The 21,910-nt window shown below is 40.3% G+C and overlaps 1 protein-coding gene across 4 annotated transcripts in view; it reads right to left on the bottom strand.

Annotated features, from left to right (window-relative positions):
- DYNC1I1 (dynein cytoplasmic 1 intermediate chain 1) overlaps window positions 1-21,910 on the bottom strand; it is a 286,334-nt gene that overhangs the window by 115,122 nt on the left and 149,302 nt on the right. For all 4 annotated transcript variants that reach the window (XM_019533589.1, XM_019533608.1, XM_019533617.1 and 1 more), the window contains 3 exons: window positions 18,017-18,106; window positions 5,284-5,446; window positions 2,023-2,122 (listed from right to left, as the gene is read on the bottom strand). In XM_019533589.1, coding sequence (XP_019389134.1) covers window positions 2,023-2,122; window positions 5,284-5,446; window positions 18,017-18,106 — 353 coding nt within the window. The remainder of the gene's footprint in view (window positions 1-2,022; window positions 2,123-5,283; window positions 5,447-18,016; window positions 18,107-21,910) is intronic.

Here is a 21,910-nt window from a genome sequence, read left to right as displayed (position 1 = left end):
CTCACTCTCACTCTGTCTGTCTCTGTACCCCACAGCTCCCAGGAGTGGGACGAGGAAGGACAGCATCACACACACACAACACCACGGCTCCCAGGTTCCCACTAATTTAGTACTTTTGTTTAAATTTTCTCCAATGCCCAGGATGCTGAGACAGCCTTTAAAATCCAGGACTCTCCCAGCCAATCCAGGACATATGGTCACTCTGTGTCAAGTGGTATTTTAGTGGCACTTACATAGATATTAGATCCTATTTCTACTTGCATGAGTAGATTTGTCTATCTGAGCATGTTTCAAAGTGATCCACTATATCCACTTATGCTCTGCTGCAATCTTATTCACCTGGGAAAGTGTCTCATTCCATATAAATCCCAGAAACTTCAGTCAGGAAAAAAACAATTGGAGAAGAACCCACCCATATTTTAGTCCAATGGTTTTCAAACTGGGAATGTGTATTATGGGGGTACACAACACTTTGTCAAAGGGTACATGCTTAAATTTTAATAATGTCAGTAGAGCTTCTGATTGGTCAACACACAGTGAATAATGGCATTGTCACATGTTGCTGTTAATAGAGACGCATTGAGTATAAGGGGTAAAAGCAGCCATATTTTGCAGGTAAAAGAGCACACAGCCAAAAACAGGTTGAAACCTCCTGTTTCAACCCAATCCTAATGGTTCAGATATTTATACAAAAAATGGGAGACCTGGGTTCTTGGCCCTCTTTCACCCACAGGAGGTTTGAACCTACATATCTCTTTTAGAAAAGTGCCCTAAGCACTATACCACGGATAAAGAACAACCTCAATATTGCTATTGAAGCTAGCTTATCAGCCAGGTTGCCAAGAGGGTGCCCCCAGTGCAGTTTCTTGCATTAAATTGACCAGAGATTCTCAATCAGGTTGCCATGGCACCCTGGGGTGCCTTAAGATCCTTTCAACGGTATGCCAGGGTGCTACATAATGTAAGTACTGTTAGGTGAGCAAAACAAGATGAATCCAGAAATTTTATAAAGGAATCTGTGATGTTAAAAACACTCTAACTTGTTGTGTTCTTGTTGAATTCTTTGCAACAGAAAAACTGCTCCAGTACTTTTCTGTAGCCAAAAAATGAGTGAAAACTAAGAGCTAGCACTTCCTGAGGGGTGCTTTAAGAATAACAAGGGGTGATTCAAACCTAAACAGGTTGAGAACCATTGAAATTGGCATTAGATAAAATGGCCAGAAAGCATTAGGGGCAGACCAGGGGACAGAACCCAAGGCGATTTTCCTGGAAATGGGTTCTAAAATTCATATAAGTGGCACTAAGTATTATTTACGTATCTGCCTAAGATGCCCAAAGGTAGAACAAGACTTGGTCCGTGGTTTTACACATTGACTTTCTAAGGCGCCCAGGAGTATGGATACTTCCTGTCATCCTTGTGCACTAGTGGTTTGCCTAGTCTCCTGTCCTATAGGTCTGCAAGAAGGAAGCTCAGTGTTGTAAACCTTAGGTAGCCAGTGACAAGCTAGACTTGCCATTTTCCATAAAATCCTTTGGTTTCTGTAGGACTTCATTGAAAATGTTAGGTAGAGTCAGGTACACTCACATTTGGATTTATTTACTACATTTTGAGAAATAAAACTATCAAAATATTAAATTCTTTCTTCTACTTAACTCCTGCTTGCAATTCAGTTTATTTTATGAAGTCTCTAAATTTTAAAATTTCAACATATCACAAGTCTTTTATTAAAAAATGTTCAATTACATTAAGGAAATTTTGGAGGGGAGGTTAAAACCAGAGAGTTTTACACCTCGGTAAGATTATTAATACATTGTTTGAACGTTAAGTCATGATTTCTTTTAACATAGAACACATCAAACTAATAGTTTCATATAGTCTTTATTCCTCCTTACCCATATTTATACTCTCATTCGGAATCCAGTCATTAAAAAACACTTATTATCAAAGACACAAAACCTTATCAAATAAAAAAGAAAGGAAATACCCGAGATGGCTATATAGCTCATAACTTCACAGCTTACCTGAAGAGACCAATCCATGCAAGTGACAACACGATGCTTGGACCAATGCTCATCATAGAACTGACGATTAAAGGAAAGGTTGGCTCCAGCCTGAACATCTCTGTGTGGATTTAAATAACAAAGACATGCTTTAAAGTACCCAGGCTCATTTGTAGTGACAGCTAATGTAAAAAAGTCCAACCCGCCCCCACACACACCTCATCCTCATACCCCTTGTTCCAAGCCTTGTCATACTACTTAATTCTAGCTATTTCAGCTTATTGGCCATCTTGTCATAGGGCTAAAAAGAAAGACATTTTGGACATATGTGGACAAAATGATATTTATAATTCTCCCTTACCTCCCAAAGCTTTCCCCCATTGACCATTCTCAGTCATAGTGGGCATCATCATCCTGCATGCCACTCAAGTCAATGATCTGTTATCATTGACTCCTCACTCCCTTTTAGAGAATTTAACTGTGTCTATCTCTTGCTAATTCTGTCTGCTTAAAACAGTAAGGCACGACATCCACAGAGCCAAAACAATTTTCCCAATTCTCATCAACTCTCATTATCAAGACAAGCTAAAGAACCAGTTGACATAAATTGATCATGAATATATTTAGTCTGTATGTGAAAAAGAAGATTTCTAACAACCAGAAGAGTGTGGAATGGTGTTCCAGTAGAGGCAGACTGAGGCAAGGAATATAAACTTATTTTAATATGGAACTCGATAAAATCATGGGAGGGGTTACACAACTTGGATGTCTGTGGTCTGAATTCAGTTACACCAAAAGTCCCTGACATTCCTATATTTCTATCTCTTGACTACTGCAACCTCTTCTCTGGACTTGACAAATGAAGTCTCTCTCTTCACTCATTTCCATTCCAAGCACTGAATCAAGAAGTATCTTCCTCACTCTTTGCTTTGACCATATCAGCCTTCCCTTTTCATTCTTTCTCTATCACACCAAACAGCATATGGTCTTTATTTTCAAGGATGTTCAGACATACGCTTCTTCTACCCATGGCCTCTTACATGTTAATGCGATGTGCACTCACACCTCCAATTAGCCACCAATACCAGCCCTCAGTAGGGCAGTTTATTAGATTATTAAACAAATGCCCCATTTCTTCATGCTGCACTCTCACATGTGGCAGGAATTCCTAACTAACACCTCCAGGTCCTTCTTCAAATTCCTTCTTCAAATTCTCCTTTACTAAGATGTTTTAAAAACACCTTGCCATTAAACAGGCAGCTGTTAAATACTACCTACTGTGCTGCCCAGCACTGCCTCATTGCTGCCTTCATCTATCTGCCTGCATCTTCCTCTTGGCTTTTGCTTTAATACTTAGATCGTAAACTCTTGTATTGTAGTTGTATAGGACAATAGAACCCTTGTCCATGACTAGAGGCCTGATTTAACCCCATAATATAAAAAATAGATCATATAATCCACAGTGACTACTGACGGCACAGTTCTTATGAAGCCATAATATGCTGTAGCTCCAAATCCACATACGTATCATCACTGGGGTCCAAATAACTAAGTCTTACAAATGCATCTCCTTATTAGGTTTGGCCTTCTTGCTTGCATTATGGATTCACCTACTATTTGTACGTCAGAGAAATCCTTCAGTAGCCTTCTGAAAATGGCACCAATACGTCAGGTAAGTAAGTGACCTCCAAACCTCATGTACAAAGATAGGCTCTGCACAAGCTTCAAACAGATTAGCACAAAAAGGAGTTGTTGGGAGTGGGGCTGAACAAAAGGTCATATAAATTCAGTGGCTGAGAAATTGTACAGAGAGTTAGATACTATTCATCATTCTATCTTGTAGATTGGAACTGCAGCTGAAATCCTGCTGTCTGCCTGAGGGCTAGTAGTTGAGATGTGGATGTCATCCCATCTAACCCCATTAAAATGTGGCTTTCACTTTTATTAAAAGTTTAGACACAGAAACTTTGCTTTACATTTAGGATATGTATTGATTGTGATCTTGTGCTCAGTGGGCTCATTTTAAATTTGCAAATTGATTGTATAAACTCTACCTAAAAGAATCATTTTAACCATTCCAAAAAGTGCAGGAACTTCTGGAGTGAATTTCAGCAGCTGTTCAGTGGTGCACTGAAAGGCTTAGGACTGTAAATGAAGACTTCTATATACAATTGAAATGATAGGACTGTAGAGGGATTTAGTTAGGCAGGGTACAGCTACAGTTACATGGTGGAAACTAGCTAGGATTCCAGGACTAACCCCTGCTTTTGAGAGATCTGCAATGGCCTGTTAATGATCACAGGTGGTCAAGACCTTGGTTCTTTATATTAGCTGAAAGATGCATCATATCATTAAAAAGAACTGTAATTAATGTTATACCTCTTTAAGATCTAGTCAGTAACTGCATCACTTAGCACCTTAAAAGTACTTACATGTGGTAAAAATACAGTATTAAAGCACTAAAAATATAGATTAACATCCCATTGCATTTTTAGAAGTACCCAGGCATCTAATGGGAATAAGCCATTGAAGTGTTTTTAAACATTGCATAAGGTGTTTGTTTACACTGTTAGGTGTTAAACAACCTTTAGGTATCTGGTCTTAAATCCAAAATAAATAGAAAGTGACACCAATTGAAGCTGGACAAAATATTAGGATTTTTTCATATTTTTCACATTTTTATTACTATTTGAAATGTCATCAAAATCTTGAAATGTAGGGCAGCTCTAAAATAGCTTTAAAAGAAATCAGAGAAATAAAGCAAGATGGTATTTTACAAAATAACTCAGTGCAGCAATATGATCAGAGATTTCAAATATATCAACTTCTGATCTTTTACCTGCCAATTCTGTACAGCAGTGGTGCTCAACCTCTGGGCTCTGGGCCCCATTTGACCCATGGAACCAGTTCCCCAAGGTTTTGGGAACTTTATGGAAAGATAATGGTGTCAGCATTAATTGACACCAACCTACTGCCTAATATCTTGACCCATGGGGAGTTGTGTGGGCCAGAAAATGTGGCCCTAAATGTGCTAAATCTTTCTAGTGAATGGCCAGATCCCACATGGCCAGATCTCAGTGCGTAGAGTTGGGTCAGTCCAGCATGTGGCTGGATCCAGGCATATGGGGGTGGGCCACATTCATGGACTGACATTACATGGGATCCAGTGATCCATGGGAAGCCACTGTTCTACCATATTGGTTTTAGATTTAAAATAAAACTTTCACAAGTTTGATCCCATATCCAATGGATTTATACTTTAGAAAAGGAAAAAGAACTGACCCATCCTTCTCTTCCACATCTCGGCCACTATAGTCAAAGAATATATCTGAATCTTCAGCCAAAGCTCGTTCAATTACGCGTATTGTCCGGTCAAAAAATATCAGGAATTCTTCTGAATGGAGAACCTGTTGTTTTTCTTCCTCTGTCAGTTCTCTAGGAGGAGCTTCCAAAGCAGAAAGCCACTGTTAAAAATATAGCATCTTACACATTTCCAAGTGAATCAAAGTCTTCAGTGAACATTATTTTTCTTTTACATATATGAAAGCTCACTACTGTACTGACAGTAATAAATCCATGCTTTACATTTAAAATCATGACTAAGAATTTAACAGTATCTAAATATACCTCTGTATGTTCTCAAAATGTGGCATTTACATAGAAGAGATCCTATATCTTACATATTTATTATTCTGAAGAGAAAAATACTTAAGACCCTAAATTAAATAAACCCAGCATTCATATTTCAGGAAATAGTTCTGACTGACATTTATTGCAATACTAAACTTGAAAAGGTATAACACTTACATAACAGAGGACCCGTCTAACATGACTTTAAATGCAGATAACATTTTAAAATATGACTATGACGAAATAATCTTCTTAGCTTAGTAAAAGTTATACTACAGTTCATTGTACTAAAAGGGTTACTGGATTTCACTTCGCATAATCTTTTATTCACTTCTTCCAGCATCTTCCTGGTGCAATAGTTTTGGACAGTTTGTGAAGCACTGAAATAAATAAAGATCTTTTCTAGAGGTTAGCCCTGAAACAAAATTAAAAAACAAACACCCACACAATTTTCTTTAAAAGCATCTTATAAAACCTCCTAAAAGCCAGAGCTGTAGAACTTATTATGCCAAACATTTAGTCATCAAAAATAAAAAAGAATCAAAATCTTTCATACAGGGTGCGTCTACATGTGCCCTCAGCTGAGTAGCTGATACAGCATAGTAACCACTGTTCTTGCACTGTTCCAGGAGCGCATGGGTCGTTTCCAACCCTAGCGTGCAGTAGGATTGAGCTACTGAGCAATGGGCAGTAGCATTAGCATCGTGGTTCATGCCCATTGACACTACATCACCGTAGTGACAACCTATAGCTATCATAGTTATCTATAGTTATCATAGCTTATTGCTACAGCACCTACATTTAATATTCTTGAACTAGAACTTTGCCTCCTGGAAAGAAGTAGGCTTAAACAATGGTAGACTCGAATGAAGAGGCTTGATCCTAATCAGTGAGATTACTCATGTATGTAGGGGATTTCTAGAATCGTGCACACAACTATAAGTTTGTGAGGTCAGATTAGATTCTTGCATTTATTTATAACCAGTAGAATTTTTTTACACCTACAGACTTGTACATCTCAAAGGTTAATGATTATTTTCTTTAAAATAGTAGGGCCTGATTCTCAAATCTATAGCTCACAGTGACTTTAAATGGAGCTGTGAGTGCTCAGGTATTCCAAACTCGGTAGACCTTAGCTCTGCCATCCTTTTTAGTAGGATGTGTTGTGCAGAGAGGACTACCCATATTGCTGCACCCTTTCATGAAGTTCAGTATTGCTGACTGGTAGAGAAAAGGGGTGAGGTCCCAGCCCTATATCCACCCAACTCCACCTGTTCTCTACCCTAGTAGGATCAGGCAGTTGTAGCTTAAGTCTACAATAAAGAAGGTTCCTTTGTCCTCTTCACATTGTGCACTTGTTATAACTACTTCTTGGCTAACAGAGGGCTTGCCCACACTACAGTGGCAGGTCATGGAGAGGACTGGCTGAGCATGCTTTTCTTACGGCCTACCCACCGAAGTATGCTGATGAGCTTCAGATCTGAAAGTTATCCAGAGAAGCTGTTATGGATTAGTCCCAGCAGCTGTTCTCAGGCCCATCAGAGGCAAAGGGCTCATAAGCAACTTGATGAATTCCCAGGTTTGGAGTGAAACAGCAGCCTTGGGTGGGCAGAGTCTCTGGTGGAAGCTCATCCCTTTGGTCTTTAAGGTCTGGTGCCACTGTGGTATAGATATGCCTACAGGGTCACTGGTTGTCTATACACATGCTCCAGGGTAGTGGGGGAGGCTTTTTAATTCAAGAGGCTCTCAGATAGCAACTGTAATTAAAATGCTGCAACATCATATGTATTCAGTGTCCCACATTTCAGACAGGCTGTGGAGGTGCTTTAACTAAAGCCCATTCGATACATTTTAGTTAAAGCACCCGTGCCACCATTCTGAAATGTGGGATGCTGAACACATGACACTGCAGCATGCAGGTGTGTTCTAATTAGAACACTCCCAACACAGTCTAATTAGAACGCATTGGAGCATGTGTATAGGCACCCACTGAGTGTAGGATCTTATGAGTTAAAAGCATGAATTAATGCAGCTTATATTAAAGATCTATGCCTCTGTAGTTAGGAGCTTTAAGAACTTACATTCCCTATGGACTGGACAAAGGGAAGGATTTGTAGCATAGTTACCAATGCCCTCCTCACTCCCTTAGGGGCAAGTCAGGTTATATATTACAATTCCATTTTAAAGATTTTATATCAGATCCTTCAATCCCATTTCCATTAGCTAAGGATCTAGCTATGCAATTGTACATAGGATATGTTCACAGTGTTCAACACATTTTCAATACAAATATGAGTTAAAAAGCATCCTCTATGAGATGCACCAAGTTTGCTCTTCTGTATGGTTTAATATGCTGTTAAACTATAAATGGTGTGATTATGAGGGAAAAAGAGGAACTGACAAGTTCTTAGAGTTATGTATCTAAAGTCTGCTTTCAATTACACTGGCCCAACATTATATAATAAATCAGTCAGAATAAACTGAATGGCTGTCTTTACTCCTGTGTCCTTTTAAATAATAAATCATTGCACCGGTTACTTTTCTAGCCTTGGAAAAACAGTACTGTATCCACCTTAGGAAAATGCCACAGGTGTCACTGAAGTTATATCAAGTTAATTTTGCTAACAGGATGAATTCCCTGCTGCCTGCTGGTGAAGCCCTACTGACTTCAGCAGATTTATGCCAGCAGAAAACCTGGTTCAGACTTCAGAAATATGCTTGCAAACAAAATATAATAAAGGAATCATCAGTTATCAAATAGTAGTACTAAAACTACAATAGCTATGTACTAACAGCTGCTCCAAGTGCGTCTCTGTTTATAAGTTTTAATTAGATTGTTTGTTTTTGAAAAACATCTTGCAGACTCTCCAAGTCACAGTGGGTTAAATAGAAGCAGCCAAAAGGTTAATTCAATTTAGTGTCTCAAGGAACACCCTGAGAGTCCTGATGTTAAGCTGTAACTTCATACCCTGTTGCTTAACACTTAACAAAACACAAACTGAAATAGTTCAAAGTTGCCCTTTCAAATTATTGAACATGAAGTGCTACAGCATATAGGATTTGTGTCTCACACATCAGATTGACAAGTCTCTGCAAAACTTCCTTTTTTTTTTCTTTGCTCTTCTGAGGCTTGGCATCAGGCTGCACTCAGGGGCAGGCAAAAAACAAAATTTGCCCTCAGATATTTGAGTGCAATTCTGCTAACTTAAGGGAGTAAGGTTATAAGTAGGTATTTATATAGCCACACTCACCATTGTACCTGAATCTATTTCAGTCTTTAAAGCACTTTTCCTCACAACCCAGAAGATAGGGGGAGGTGATAATATTGCCAGTTTATATTTGTTTGAACTGCTCTAAGCTATAATTTATAGAAGCAAAATCTTTGCGCAACACCTAATCCAACCTGACAGGAAGGTGCAGAGTAGAGGCAAAAATCCTCCCAGGAAACAAAATAGCTAAGAAACTACAACCTTGGATGATGCCCTGGTCCTTTGCCTTCCCCAGCATAGACAACTGCCTTCCATGGTGCTTTGTCAAATTAACCTTGGGTCTCTGTGGACCTCTATGCCATGCAAGAGGTGTATATAACCCCTGCATAGTCCCCCAGTGTAATGGAACAGCAGTTACTAAGGCAGGAGCAAAATATATCTTTAGACGGGGGCATCGTGGGAGCATCTACGCATGCCATTAATGCACACAAATAAACTTCAGAGCTTATTGCTCCATATTTTTTTGCTTCTGGGTACAGTGTTTGAACACGGGCCTGGGAGCAAAAAACTCTGGAGCATGTTGCTCTGGAGTTTCTTCATGTGCAGAACATGGGGCCCAGTCAAAGCAGCCCAGACTGGCAGGGAACCAAGGAGGTCAGTTTGCCAGCCTGGGGCTCCAAGTGCTGCAGGGGCCCTGGCTGAGGCATGAGGATGTGTCAGTGCAGGGCTAGCTGGCAGGCAGCCCCACACTGAAGCACCCTTGTGCCCCAACTAGCCCCCATGCTGTACATGGAGCCCTGTCCTGCCAGCCAGGACTGTTCAGACAGGGCTCCATATGCAGCAGTGGGGTTAGCTGGGGCAAAAGGGAACTTCAGTGCAGGGGCTGCCTGCTGGCTAGCCTAGCACTGAAGCATCTTTGTGCCTCAGCCACCACTTCCTCCCCCCTCCCCTCCCATGCACATGGACCCCATCGGAACAGCTCTGGGCTGCCTACTCTGCCCAACTCCATGTGCTTCAGAGCAACTGGCTGGGGCATAAAAGTGCTTTAGTGGGTTGCGGGGTGGAGCTGCCTGCCAACTAGCCCCACACTGAAGCACCCTGTGCCCGGGCTAGCTTAGGAAATGTCTACACATACGTTGCTGACCACAAAAAAAAAACTTCCACAGCAGGTTACCACTTGTATTTTACAAGACTACCCTGCTGAAGAGTTTATTAGTTTTGTGCACCCTAATAGGAGCACGTGTGTAGATGCCAAGAAGTTTACCATGCACTTAATTAGTCAACTGCACAGTAAACTTCTCATGTAGATGTGACCACTATGTAAAAAAAAAAAAAGAAAAAGAAAAATTGGCAAAGAGTACAGTTGACCTACTATAGCATCCAGTACTGAATAGTAAATTGGCACTAAGTGAACTCATCTGGAGAGGAAGCCTGTAATGAGACAACATCCCACTGTCACCACCGAAGTATCAGTTTATGAGAATCAAAGACAACAAGCATGACAATACAGTGAACTGGTATAAAAAGAGACACAATGAATGTGAAGGCAACTGGAAAGCTAACTTTAAACTGCTCCAAATGGTTAAAATGACTTGGTAATTCCAATCCTCTCTGCAGCTGGAAACATAAATTCATTAAATGGCATTTGCCAACTATAACTGGCCAAAAAAAAAAAAATCAGAAGAAGGAAGAAAAGAAAAAAAAAAAGCAGCTTGGAAGTTCTGGAGACATGAATGACTGCAGTTTTGCCGCCACAAAATCTCTCTTGTAGTTAGCAATTATCTGCGTGAGGCCAACAGTTTATTAAGCCCTCTTCAACATCAGAAAACACCCTGGCTAAGGTTTGTAGGGCATAAACTGGTTTACCTAATTCATCAGACTGACACACCAGATGCCCCCTAGCAATATTAAGCTTCATATTTTAACATTATTTTCTTCTTTCATTCGGTTGCCTCTGAAGTTTTATTTGAGGCAATCTTTTCTTGCAAGAATGTCAACATCATTACTTTTTCCAGTACAACATACTTCAATAACGTGACAAATACACAAAGTGTAAGCAGAAATTGAAACAGAGAGTTGCTCTTTTTAATATGAAGATTTTTCCATACTTTTATCTTTCAGGGCCACTTCCATTTTCTCCCCATTTCTTTCCATGAGTGTCTTTTACCTTGAATAAAATAAAATAAGTTTTATCTAATTTTTTGCAATCCCTATCTGGCAACTTAGAGTTACTTTGATCTCAGCTTTCAAGAGACACATGACTTTCTTCCAAGAAAAGTGGCTGATCTGAGTATTTTTTCCTGGGGCCTTATTCTTCTACACAATGCTACAGCATGTTCACAAATGATATTTGAGAATGCAGTATTTGGCTTCACAGTTATTTTTTTACACAGAATAAATCCTATTCTATACAGCTGTGGTATATAATAGAGGTTGATATTTAACTCGGACCAAAAGATTTTATACTGATTGGTTGAATTTAATAATAAAAACTATGAATAGTAGGGATCCAATTCTGCTCTTGTTTATACAGTGGAGCCCCACTGACTTTAGAAGGAACTGGCCAGTGTACATGTGTACCACTGCCCTCTAATGGACAGATTTAGAATGGCTAAATACTTCTTATTTACATATATTTACATGAAATATAAGGTCACTCACACAAATATGCATATGTTTTACAAATGGAGTTTTATACAGGTCATTGTTTTATCTGCTACTTAGCTCAAGCTGTGTCCGATTTGCTCAGACCTGAGGAAGGGTATCTTGTTCTGGAAAGCTTGTTTAAGATCTCCAACAATGCGGTTGGTCCAATAAAAGATATCACCCACAAAAATCCTCACTCCTTGCATAAATAATTCAAAGGCCTTATACTTCTACAAAGCAGCTTTACTTCTACTGGTACCTCAGCAACCTGGATTACAGCTATGTCAAGTGTGCCTGCAAATACTTTAATAAAACCATCCAGCTGTACTGTAGACATAACCTATGGCTACTGTTTTCAGCCTAACCGTTATATTTATATATTGTAAAGTCATAGAAGGATTATTGGGCTTGCCCCCACTCCCCATAACAGAGGCCATTGGGCTTCCTTATATTAATTTCTGATTCAAGTCCAACAGCTGTACTTGAACTAAAGCATATCTATTAATCTTCCATTTTGATTTCAACATTACCACTGCTGGCAAACCTTTGCAACACTTGTTAATTTGTTTCAATGATTAATTAACCATCCTGATAAAAATGTGCACCTAGTCTGACACTGTTTAGATTCAGAATCCAGTCAGCACTTTTCATTATATCTGTGTGTGAGACAGTCTTCTATTATAAAATTTATCCATTGAGGTACTTATAGATTACATCAAAGTCCTCATAAGTTAAAGCTCCAAAAGTCTTTCTTCATAAGGTACATTTTTTAATCCTTTAAACATTCTTGTAAACCTTCTTGAAGTGCGTTCAGCAATGGTTGTATTGGTGCTTCTGGACTCTTACTTGGGATTCCTTATATAAATCTAAGAATTAGATTAACTCTTTGGACCACAGCTTTGTATGAGAGCTCATATTCAGCAAATTCATAATTTTTATTAGAGATTTTGGATGAAGACGTAAAGGTTCTTTCTCATGTAAAAGCAATAATCTCTTTTTTTGCCTGGAATAAACACTGAGCCTTCTGTTTCATTTCTTAGGCAAAATGTTGAAGGTAAGGGTTAGGTTTTCTGAATCAGCTCCCATGTTGTGTATAAAAGAAACAGGCATGTTCAAAAAGAGTCTGATACACCATGCTGTAGATAGACAGCTCTTAACATTTCCTAGCTCTTCTCAGTCGATAACACAGGGGAAAGATTCACTGATTTATACTAGTTTCCTCAGTGGCTACAGAAAAATTAACTTAGGCAGGAATATAGACATTAAAGAAGAAACTTAAAGGCGGTATTTCAAATAGCTGAAAATGTTTCAGAACACCCACATACATGAATCATCTCACTTGTCTAATAATGCAGGCCCCCTTCACTTTTAGAGATAAGTCTACCAGGATAGGCAGCTGGATGACACCAGACAAACATGAAAGCTGTAGCCAGGGAAAGGAATAGGGTTATTGCCCATCACTGGGAGCTTAAAAGAACAAGGTGCCACATAGGATGTTGAAAGTTCAAGCCATGGATTTCTACAGCTCTTGTTAGCTAACACATCTAAAGGTTGTGTGTTCTTACACACATGTTGAAAGAAGAACTATGGCACTAAAATGAGCTAAGCCAATCTCCTGTCTTTAGTAGCAGAGTTCTCTTAAGGTGGTGGCTTCCTGCTTCATTGCTTTTCTTTCTTTCTTCCTTTTTCTTTCTTCCTTTCATAGATTTTTGTTTTGTTTTGTTTTGTTTTTAATAGATGCTAATAACATAGTCAGGCTTTTATTCTTCAATAAACCCAGAACCTACACATAACTTAGGTTCCAGGAATCTGTTTTATATTTCACTGTATTTATTTAATTGTAGATTTTCTCTCCATTTGAAAATTCCTATTTGAGTCCCATTTGGGGCAGAATGAGGCCCCAAACCATTTAGGATGAATCCCCTACTTATATATTGTCATTACAGCTGTTGGTAGTGTATTTAAGTCAATCCTGCTCCTTTCTGATGGGAACAATATTTGACCCTTTGTTAACTCAGTTCTTAAAGTTTTATGCATAGGTATGGTATATTTTTTCTGTTACATTCAAGCATCCTGTTTACGTTTAATGGGGAAAAGTCTTGACATGCAAAAGAAGATTGTGAAATATCATTTTAATACAGTTGTAAGGTAATAAAAAGCCATGATGTTTCATAGCTACATGTTGAGTAAATCTCTTGCCTTCAGATATGTTCAATTTTTGTTGTTTTTAAAAGTAATTTTTTGGTGTTACACCTAAGTGCAAAACACATTTCATTTTGGTTTCCAGGGACAACTCAGTTTTTTTTCCATGCAAGGAGAAAATATTTACACACACACACACACACACACACACACACACACATATACACATAGTCCACATACATATATTCCAAATTATTTTTTATCTATTCTATACATTATTCTATATACAGCCTAATGTTGTTGTCCCACACTGCTCTGGAGACATGAGGCCAAACTGAGATCATATTTGCACAATAAAACCCTAGTGAATCTATAGATCTCAGATACCATAGCTGCACTCACTGCTGGTGGTACTCAAGCAAGATATATTAAAGCCAGCTTCACTATGTCTACACAAGCTGCAATTGCACTTCTGGTAGTAGTTCCTGTGTGCCAGCTATGTGTTCTGAGAAGGGCTGGGCACAATGTACCTTCACAGATATAAATAGCAACCTTCCTCATTATGGGCTTCTCTACTAACTCAGTGCAATAATCCTCTTCTTGATAAATACACTCAGACATCATCATCCTGTCAGTGTGTTTGGTGTACTACTGCAGTCCTCATGCAAAGGTAGGTGATGTATAAGTCATTGTACAGGCCCTTTATCCTGCAGGTGAATTGTATCCTTTGTTGTCACTGGGTGCATCTACACATGCCCCTGACTGAGCAGATGATACTGTGCAGTCATTTAGTACTTGTTTTAGCAAGTACTAAATGACTTCACAGTACAGTGAAGTCTCAGCAGGACACAGGTCATTTTGAACCCACTGTGCAGTAGCAACAAGCTACTGTGCAGTAGCTCATTGCTACTGTGCAGTAGTGGCGGCATCATGGTTAGTGCCCATACATCACCGTAGCTCATCGCTACGGCACCACAGCATCTTCTACAGACCAATCCAATAATAATAATAATGAACCAATCCAATAATACGTGCTAATCTTGCAGATATTTACACACATTGAGTAGCCCCATGGAAATCAGTGGCATTACTCCAGTGAGTAAAAGTAAGTACCTGTATAAGTATGCACCCAACAGGAGAAGCTGTAATACATGGAGAAAAACTCAGATTTCTTATTAAAGTGTCTCTAATAAAATAAAGCACTGTTAACCCAATGGCTTTGAGGAAAATGAAACATAAGGAGTGGATCTAAGCTTTTATATTTTGTATACTCAACCTATTTTTGAGGTATACATATAAAAAAAAAGTCTGTCTCTCTTCTCCCCCTCTCATGATTTTTTTAACACTCCTATAACTCAAAAAAGGCCAAGCTGATTTTTTTTTTATCTGTTAAAAATGTGCTCCCTGAGCTGAAACCAAATTTCAGCCCTGAGCAAATTTTTACGGCTGGGTTATAAATCCCTGAAAAACAGGATTCATAATGGAAGTGCTGACACAGCCTTAACTACCATATAGCCGTGTGAATGGCGCCACTATAATATCTATTAGAGATTCTTTATAAAGTTTGCAAAATATTGTCTTGCCTTCCAGAAAAAAAGCCAGAGTACTTAATGCCAACATAAACATGCTTTTAACCCATTATGTGCTAATTTGCAGAAAAGCCATTAATTCTGAATCCGGCGCACAGAGTGCAGTACTAACAGGAAATGTTCCTCTAAACTCTTGTTTGACTTATAACATGGTTTTAATCACTTCCATGAAACACAAACGATGGTTTCAAACTCTGAGTGTTGCTCAGAACATGAGAAGGGTGATTACATTGGAGAGAAAAACTGGTCTGAAGAGGGAAAAGACAGAGAGAACTACACTAAGCATGTCAACTTTATTATTCCATTCTCAGTCAAATTTCCAAAGATTACTTCAGCTCACAGCATTTAATGTTAGTCATCCATGTGCTTCTATTTTATCTTAGCTATATCATTAACAAGTATGTTTTCTAGGTGGTATGAGCAGATTTTTTCCATTGAATCCACTTTTTATTAGCAACCCACAAGGCTGAAGCAAGTACATTGCTTGACTTTAAATTTTGACATGTGTCATAGAGACCACTGCTACCAAAACTTTGCATAGCTACTGCTAGACAAGGGAGGGAGCCAGTGGCAATATGAAGCACTTCCACTAGACTAAACTATAACAAAGAAAGAGATGATGTTAGTGATGGCACTTATTCAGCTATAACAACACAAAGGGCTCACTTGCAAGCATGTAAAAAACTAAAATAAATAGATATTTTTAGGATTCTGTTTAATTTTCTTCCCTTCTATTCACTTATTAATACAGTCTCTCCCTCTTCTTGATTTCAGATATAAACATTGGGATCCCCTTTATGTGGTAATGCAAGGGAATATGTACAAACGTAAATCAAACATTTTACACGGTATTCAGCAACTTACTGAAACTTCTTGGTACAGCACACAGAATGAGTTGAAAAAAATGTACTTGCTTATGCTGTTAGTAACAAAACATCATACCAGATTGCTATTGACATCACTTTACATGGCTGTTAACTGCTGTTATTAGTAATAGTAAGAGCTGGAGTAGTAAAAGTAGTGGAGTGCAATAAAGCTAGTATCAGTGGATGTGGTCACTGTCAATCGGATTCAGATCTTGATGAACTTAATATAAATCTCTTTTCACTCATAGGGCCTGAACACCTATGGCACATTATCATTGATGTATTTCCATTGTTTTTACATACTGATTAAATTGTACTGACATTTGGGAGTGAACAGATGACTAGTTATTACAAGACAGCTTCATGGTAGATGCTAGTACATCACCTTGCTATTATGTGGTGGTGGACCAAGTAATAAGACGTTTGCATTGCGCAAATGGCTACTTCAGGATAACTGAGGACACATAATATGTACACCGGTGTAACTGTTTCTTCCTGTGAGGGGCTTCCACCAGATTCTTATAAATTATACCAGCATAGAGCTATATATTGTGGGATCCCTTCTTTCTTTTACACCATTAAAAAGAAAAGATACACTGGTGTACATTTGTCATGTACTTATGCCCTCAGGTCAGAATCTGGTGGCAAATATCTCAGTGCTGTTACTGTACTCTTTAATACTGACTCTCCATTGAATCATTCTAGATTTGTCACCGAGGTCACACTCTCCAAGGCTTAGTTAGAGCTCTGGATGACTTTGACACATTCTGGTAATTATGTCACACAAAGTTCGAAAAAATGAAGTAAAGATTGTGGTTTTGAATACGTACTACCTTCCAAGAATATTCAAGGTAGGGCTTGGGACTTTTTTTTATTGGTGGTAGATTTTTTTTCCTTCTAAGTTTTTGAGATAGAATTCCAGGAAATGCTTGGTTAAGTAGGACTGTATAGGAAATGGTTTTCCAATATAAACAAGTTTTCCAGATTAAAAAAAAAATCCCATTCTGCTGTGATTGAAAAAAACAGACTTTTTAAAGTGACCGTGCAGAGACCAACCAAAAGCCCACTGGTCAGTGCTAACCCACTGGATTAGGGAAAGTGCTTCAGGTACTGATCTGTGATGTTGGATACTGACATTTAGGTTCCTGTTCTGAATTAAGCACAGGCAGTACCAGAACCTCAGTCTTCCATTTCTTGGGCAAATGTCCCAGCCACTAGGTTATTGGCTGTTCTGGGGGTGGAGGAAGTAAGTCTTTCTTGTTTAAATTTTAACCAGAAAATCCATGGATTATGGTTATATGTAAATTCCCACAAAAAAAGTTTTCTTTTGACAAATCGAGTTTCCAACAAAATAGTTTTTATTGGAAAATCCCAGAATTCTCAAACATATGCAGAGTTGTAGGTACTGAATATCTTTGAGGCCTGTTTTAGCTGGATGCCTAAACTGTAAACACAGATTGGAAAATTCTGACAGAACTGCTCAGGCAGGTCAGAAAGCAAGTTATGGCAGAACCGGAACAAGGAGATCCAAATCGTTTCCCCTTGTCATGAGGTCATATCTTCTCTGCAAAAGCAAATGCACTATCAGACCTCTACTAAGGAAAATAGATTTTGAAACTTTCACAGGTTTCTGAGATTTACCAGCTGGTCCCCAGTTCCTACTGCCAGATGTTTTAATGACCTTTTCTGACCTATGCAAATCTCTCTCTGGTCTCCCATATTGACACAGTTCCATTTTGCTTGGAAGAACAAGCTTTCATCTGTGATGTACTGATTCTATGCCCTAATCAAGTGATGAATCAAAGGAACTTTGTAACTTTTTCATAATACTTAGTCTACTAAGAATTATCTGTGATAGTAAGCATTATATGTGACAGTAATTATTTGAAGGGCTTGACCAATAAAAATAGATTTTGTTACATCTTTTACATACCTTCTTTGACTTCCTGTTTCTGCTCTTGATTTTCCATTTCTGAGTCATTCTGTGCTTTCAGTTCCACCATCTCTTCATCATCCTCATCCTCTAGAAAAAATAAATTAAGAAGGATGGTGACACTGTATTTCTTCAGGTCTCAGGCAGAACTCTACTTGGGCATCTTGTAACCACTAAATATACTGACAGTGAACATATGCATAATAAAGTGTATAACAGATATAAATGAATCAATCCTCCACAAAAATCCATCTCAGGAAGCATCCCCAAATCAGCAAGTTCATAATCTAGTATGAGGCACCTGTTACTATCACTCCCTTTGGCAACTATCCATCTCACATATCTCATGAATGGCTCTCTGACCCCAGAGATGACTTATTGAATAGCATAAGGACAGATATAAACATGTTTCAGCCTGGCAGCTATTCAAAAAGTGGGACACCTGTTATCCAGACACCTCATTTCCAATTCAGTTCTCACCAGATTAATTTGTTTTTTGACCTACAGGAAAGGGTTAAATACAAGTCTGACCTCAGGTCAGATGCCACTAGTAAGCAAACAAGCACGGTACAGTTCTGAAAAGTCCTCACCATCAACTAGGAGAACACAGCAAACCAAAGTGGCACTTGAAGCTTAAGAACGGGTTTTTGAATTAATACACATTTCATGAACATTACAAATTGACACATGTCAGTTACTACCACCAGATGCTTTAATGACCTTTTCTAACCTATGCAAATCTCTCTCTCTCTCTGGTCTCCCATATTGATATATTTCCATTTTACTTGGAAGAGCAAGCTCTTAATTCTTTTTCATTGTTTGCCTGAAGGTAATACTTAAAGTTGAACAAAATACTTTAAAAACAATCCAGATTTCACTAAAGAGCAAGCATTGTCATGTTCCCAGCAAGAGAATGCAATGATTTTCCCATTTCATTGGTTCTGCATGCACAGAAAGGCCTACCTATATAAAATGATAGTGCAGTATAGAAAAAGAAGTCTCATCAAGGCCAAGTAGTTTAAATTGCTTGTGCTTCTCCCATGCACATGAACTGAGACATATATAATGGTGATTGCAGTGCCTAATAGACATGAAAGATTAGAAAGGCTGAAAAAACAGAGTGGTTTAGACAATGTGGCATAACTAAGGCAATTGTGAAAACATAAATAAGTTACTAGGCTATGGTGGGTATCACATGGGAGTGATTTGGGAGGTGTACACAATAGGACAAACTGGGCATGTCTACATGTATAATTAACATGCTTAAATTTTATGCACAGAAAATTCAGGCTCATTAAAATGCTCCCCAGTGCATATCTACAGGTGCACCCCCATCAAGAACAAATTGAGCTCAACAGGAATAGTTCAATCCAAGGCTCAACCAGGTGTAGGACCTGTCCAGGTAAGAGCTCAGGTATATACCAAGGGACTAGTTGTCTCTCAGGTAGGGAGGGTGCCCAGGGCTCCCTCGGGGGGATTAAGGTGTCTCTTCACTAATGCAAGAAGCATGGGGAACAAGCAGGAGGAGCTTGCTCTCCTGCTTGCAAGTAGTAAAATTGACCTGCTTGGCCTAGTGGAGACATGGTGGGATGAAACATTTGACTGGGCATTAGACATAGAGGGCTATAGGTTGTTTAGAAGAGATAGGAAGGGGAAAAAAGGTGGGGAGGGGGTTGCTCTCTATGTTAGGGAACAGTATACCAGTTCTACCTTCCAAATGGGACCAGAGGAAGGCTTAACTGAGACCCTGTGGGTCAAACTTCAAGCAGGGTGGGGGGAGAGGGATCTGGTAGTAGGGGTTTACTACAGGCCACCACATCAGGAGGAAGAGCTGGATCTGGAATTCTCCAGGCAGCTTGGGGAGGGCGTGCATACAAAGGATGTTGATATGAAGTACCCTGACATCAACTGGGACGATCAGTTGGCCAGGTGTAGCCACTCACAAAGGTTCCTGACGTGCATACAGGACCTACACCTCGTGCAGGAGGTACTCATCTCCACTAGGGAAAACGCCATAATGGATCTGGTGTTAGCCTCTGGGGACGACCTGGTGGGGGAGGTGCTAGTACAAGGGAGGCTAGGAGACAGTGATCATGAAATGATCCAGTTTGCTATTCAGAGAAAGGTGGGGAGGGTAACTAGCACAGCACAAATGCTTGACTTTAGGAAAGCCAACTTCGATGTGCTCAGAGTCAGGGAGGGACTCGAAGCCCAGGGGGTAGCTAGCATGGGGGGCCAGGAAAGGTGGTCCTTCCTCAAGAAGGCTATCCTTGGGGCACAGGAGGATGCAATTTCTTTGTGCAGGAAGGCAGGAAAAGGGTCCAAGAAATCTTCATGGCTGAGCGCGGATATCCAGGCTGGCCTGAGCGCAAAGAAAAAAGCGTACTGGTGGTGGAAGCAGGGGGCAGGGACCAAGGAAGAGTACACCTCCCTGAGCCGAGCTTGTAGGGATTTGGTAAGGGAGGCTAAAGCAGCACTGGAGCTTAGATTAGCTTCTAGGATTAAGGATAACAAAAAGTCCTTCTTCAAGAAGTCTCGGGGTAACATTGGACCCCTATGGGGCAGGGCAGGGCAGTTGGTAACGGACACGCGAGAGAAGGCAAAACTCTTTAACAAGTTCTTTGCCTCCGTGTTCCTGTCCGCTGACAATGGGGTGCTCTCGGGTGATAGCGTAGAGAGGCCTGGGAAGGATGCGAGTTCCCCGACTTAGTTCAGACCTAGTTAAGATTACCTGGAGGGCTTAGATATATCCAAGTTGGCGGGCCCGGATGACTTTCATCCGCGGGTACTGAGGGAACTGGCTGGTGTCACTGCGGAGCCATTGGCACGGCTGTTCGAGGACTCCTGGTGCTCGGGCCAAATCTCTGAGGACTGGAAAAGGGGCAATGTGGTCCCTATTTTCAAGAAGGGGAGGAAGGAAGAGCCTGGCAACTACAGGCCAGTCAGCCTCACTTCTATCCTGAGGAAGGTCTTTGAAAAAATTATCAAGGGCCACATTTCTGAGAGCCCTGCAGGGGAAGTGATGTCGAGGGGTAACCAACATAGGTTCGTGCAAGGCCAATCCTGCCTGACTAACTTGGTCTCTTTCTATGACCAGGTAACAAAGAGCTTAGATGGGAAGGAGGAAGTCAATGTCATCTTCTTGGACTTCCAGAAGGCCTTCGACACAGTGTCCCACCCAATTCTGGTGGGCAAGCTGAGGGACTGCGGCATTGATGAATGCACGGTCACATGCGTGGCAAACTGGCTCCAGGGGCACACCCAGAGGGTGGTGGTGGACAGGTCGATGTCGACCTGGGAGGGTGTGGGCACCGGAGTCCCCCAGGGCTTCGTCCTTGGGCCAGTGCTGTTCAACATCTTCATTAGCGACCTGGACAAGGGTGTGGAGAGCATCCTGTTCAAGTTTGTTGATGACACCAAGCTGTGGGGTAAAGTAAATACTCCGGCAGGCAGGGACCGCATCCAGGCAGACCTGGATAGGTTAGAAAAGTGGGCGGATCTGAACAGGATGAGGCTCAACAAGGACAAGTGCAGGGTGCTGCACCTGGGGAGAGGGAACCAGCATTGTGGTTATAGGTTAGGGGCCGACCCTCTCCGCAGCACAGAGGCAGAGAGGGATCTTGGAGTCATGATTGACTCCAGGATGAATATGAGTCATCAATGCGATGAAGCAATAGGCAGAGCCAACAGCACCCTGTCATGCATCAACAGGGGCATCACTAACAGGTCTAGAGAGGTCTTGCTCCCCCTCTATGCAGTGCTGGTCAGGCCGCAGCTGGAATACTGAGTCCAGTTCTGGGCGCCGCACTTCAAGAAGGACGTGGAGAACCTGGAGAGGGTCCAGAGGAGGGCCACTCATATGGTTGGGGGCCTCCGTGGCCAGCCCTATGAGGA

This window comes from Crocodylus porosus, unplaced genomic scaffold (assembly GCF_001723895.1).
Source record: "Crocodylus porosus isolate Cpor-Errol unplaced genomic scaffold, CroPor_comp1, whole genome shotgun sequence".
NCBI classification, from domain to species: domain Eukaryota; kingdom Metazoa; phylum Chordata; order Crocodylia; family Crocodylidae; genus Crocodylus; species Crocodylus porosus.
The sequence above is the reverse complement of the archived record's forward strand: the minus strand, read 5'-3'. Positions and strand labels throughout refer to the sequence as shown.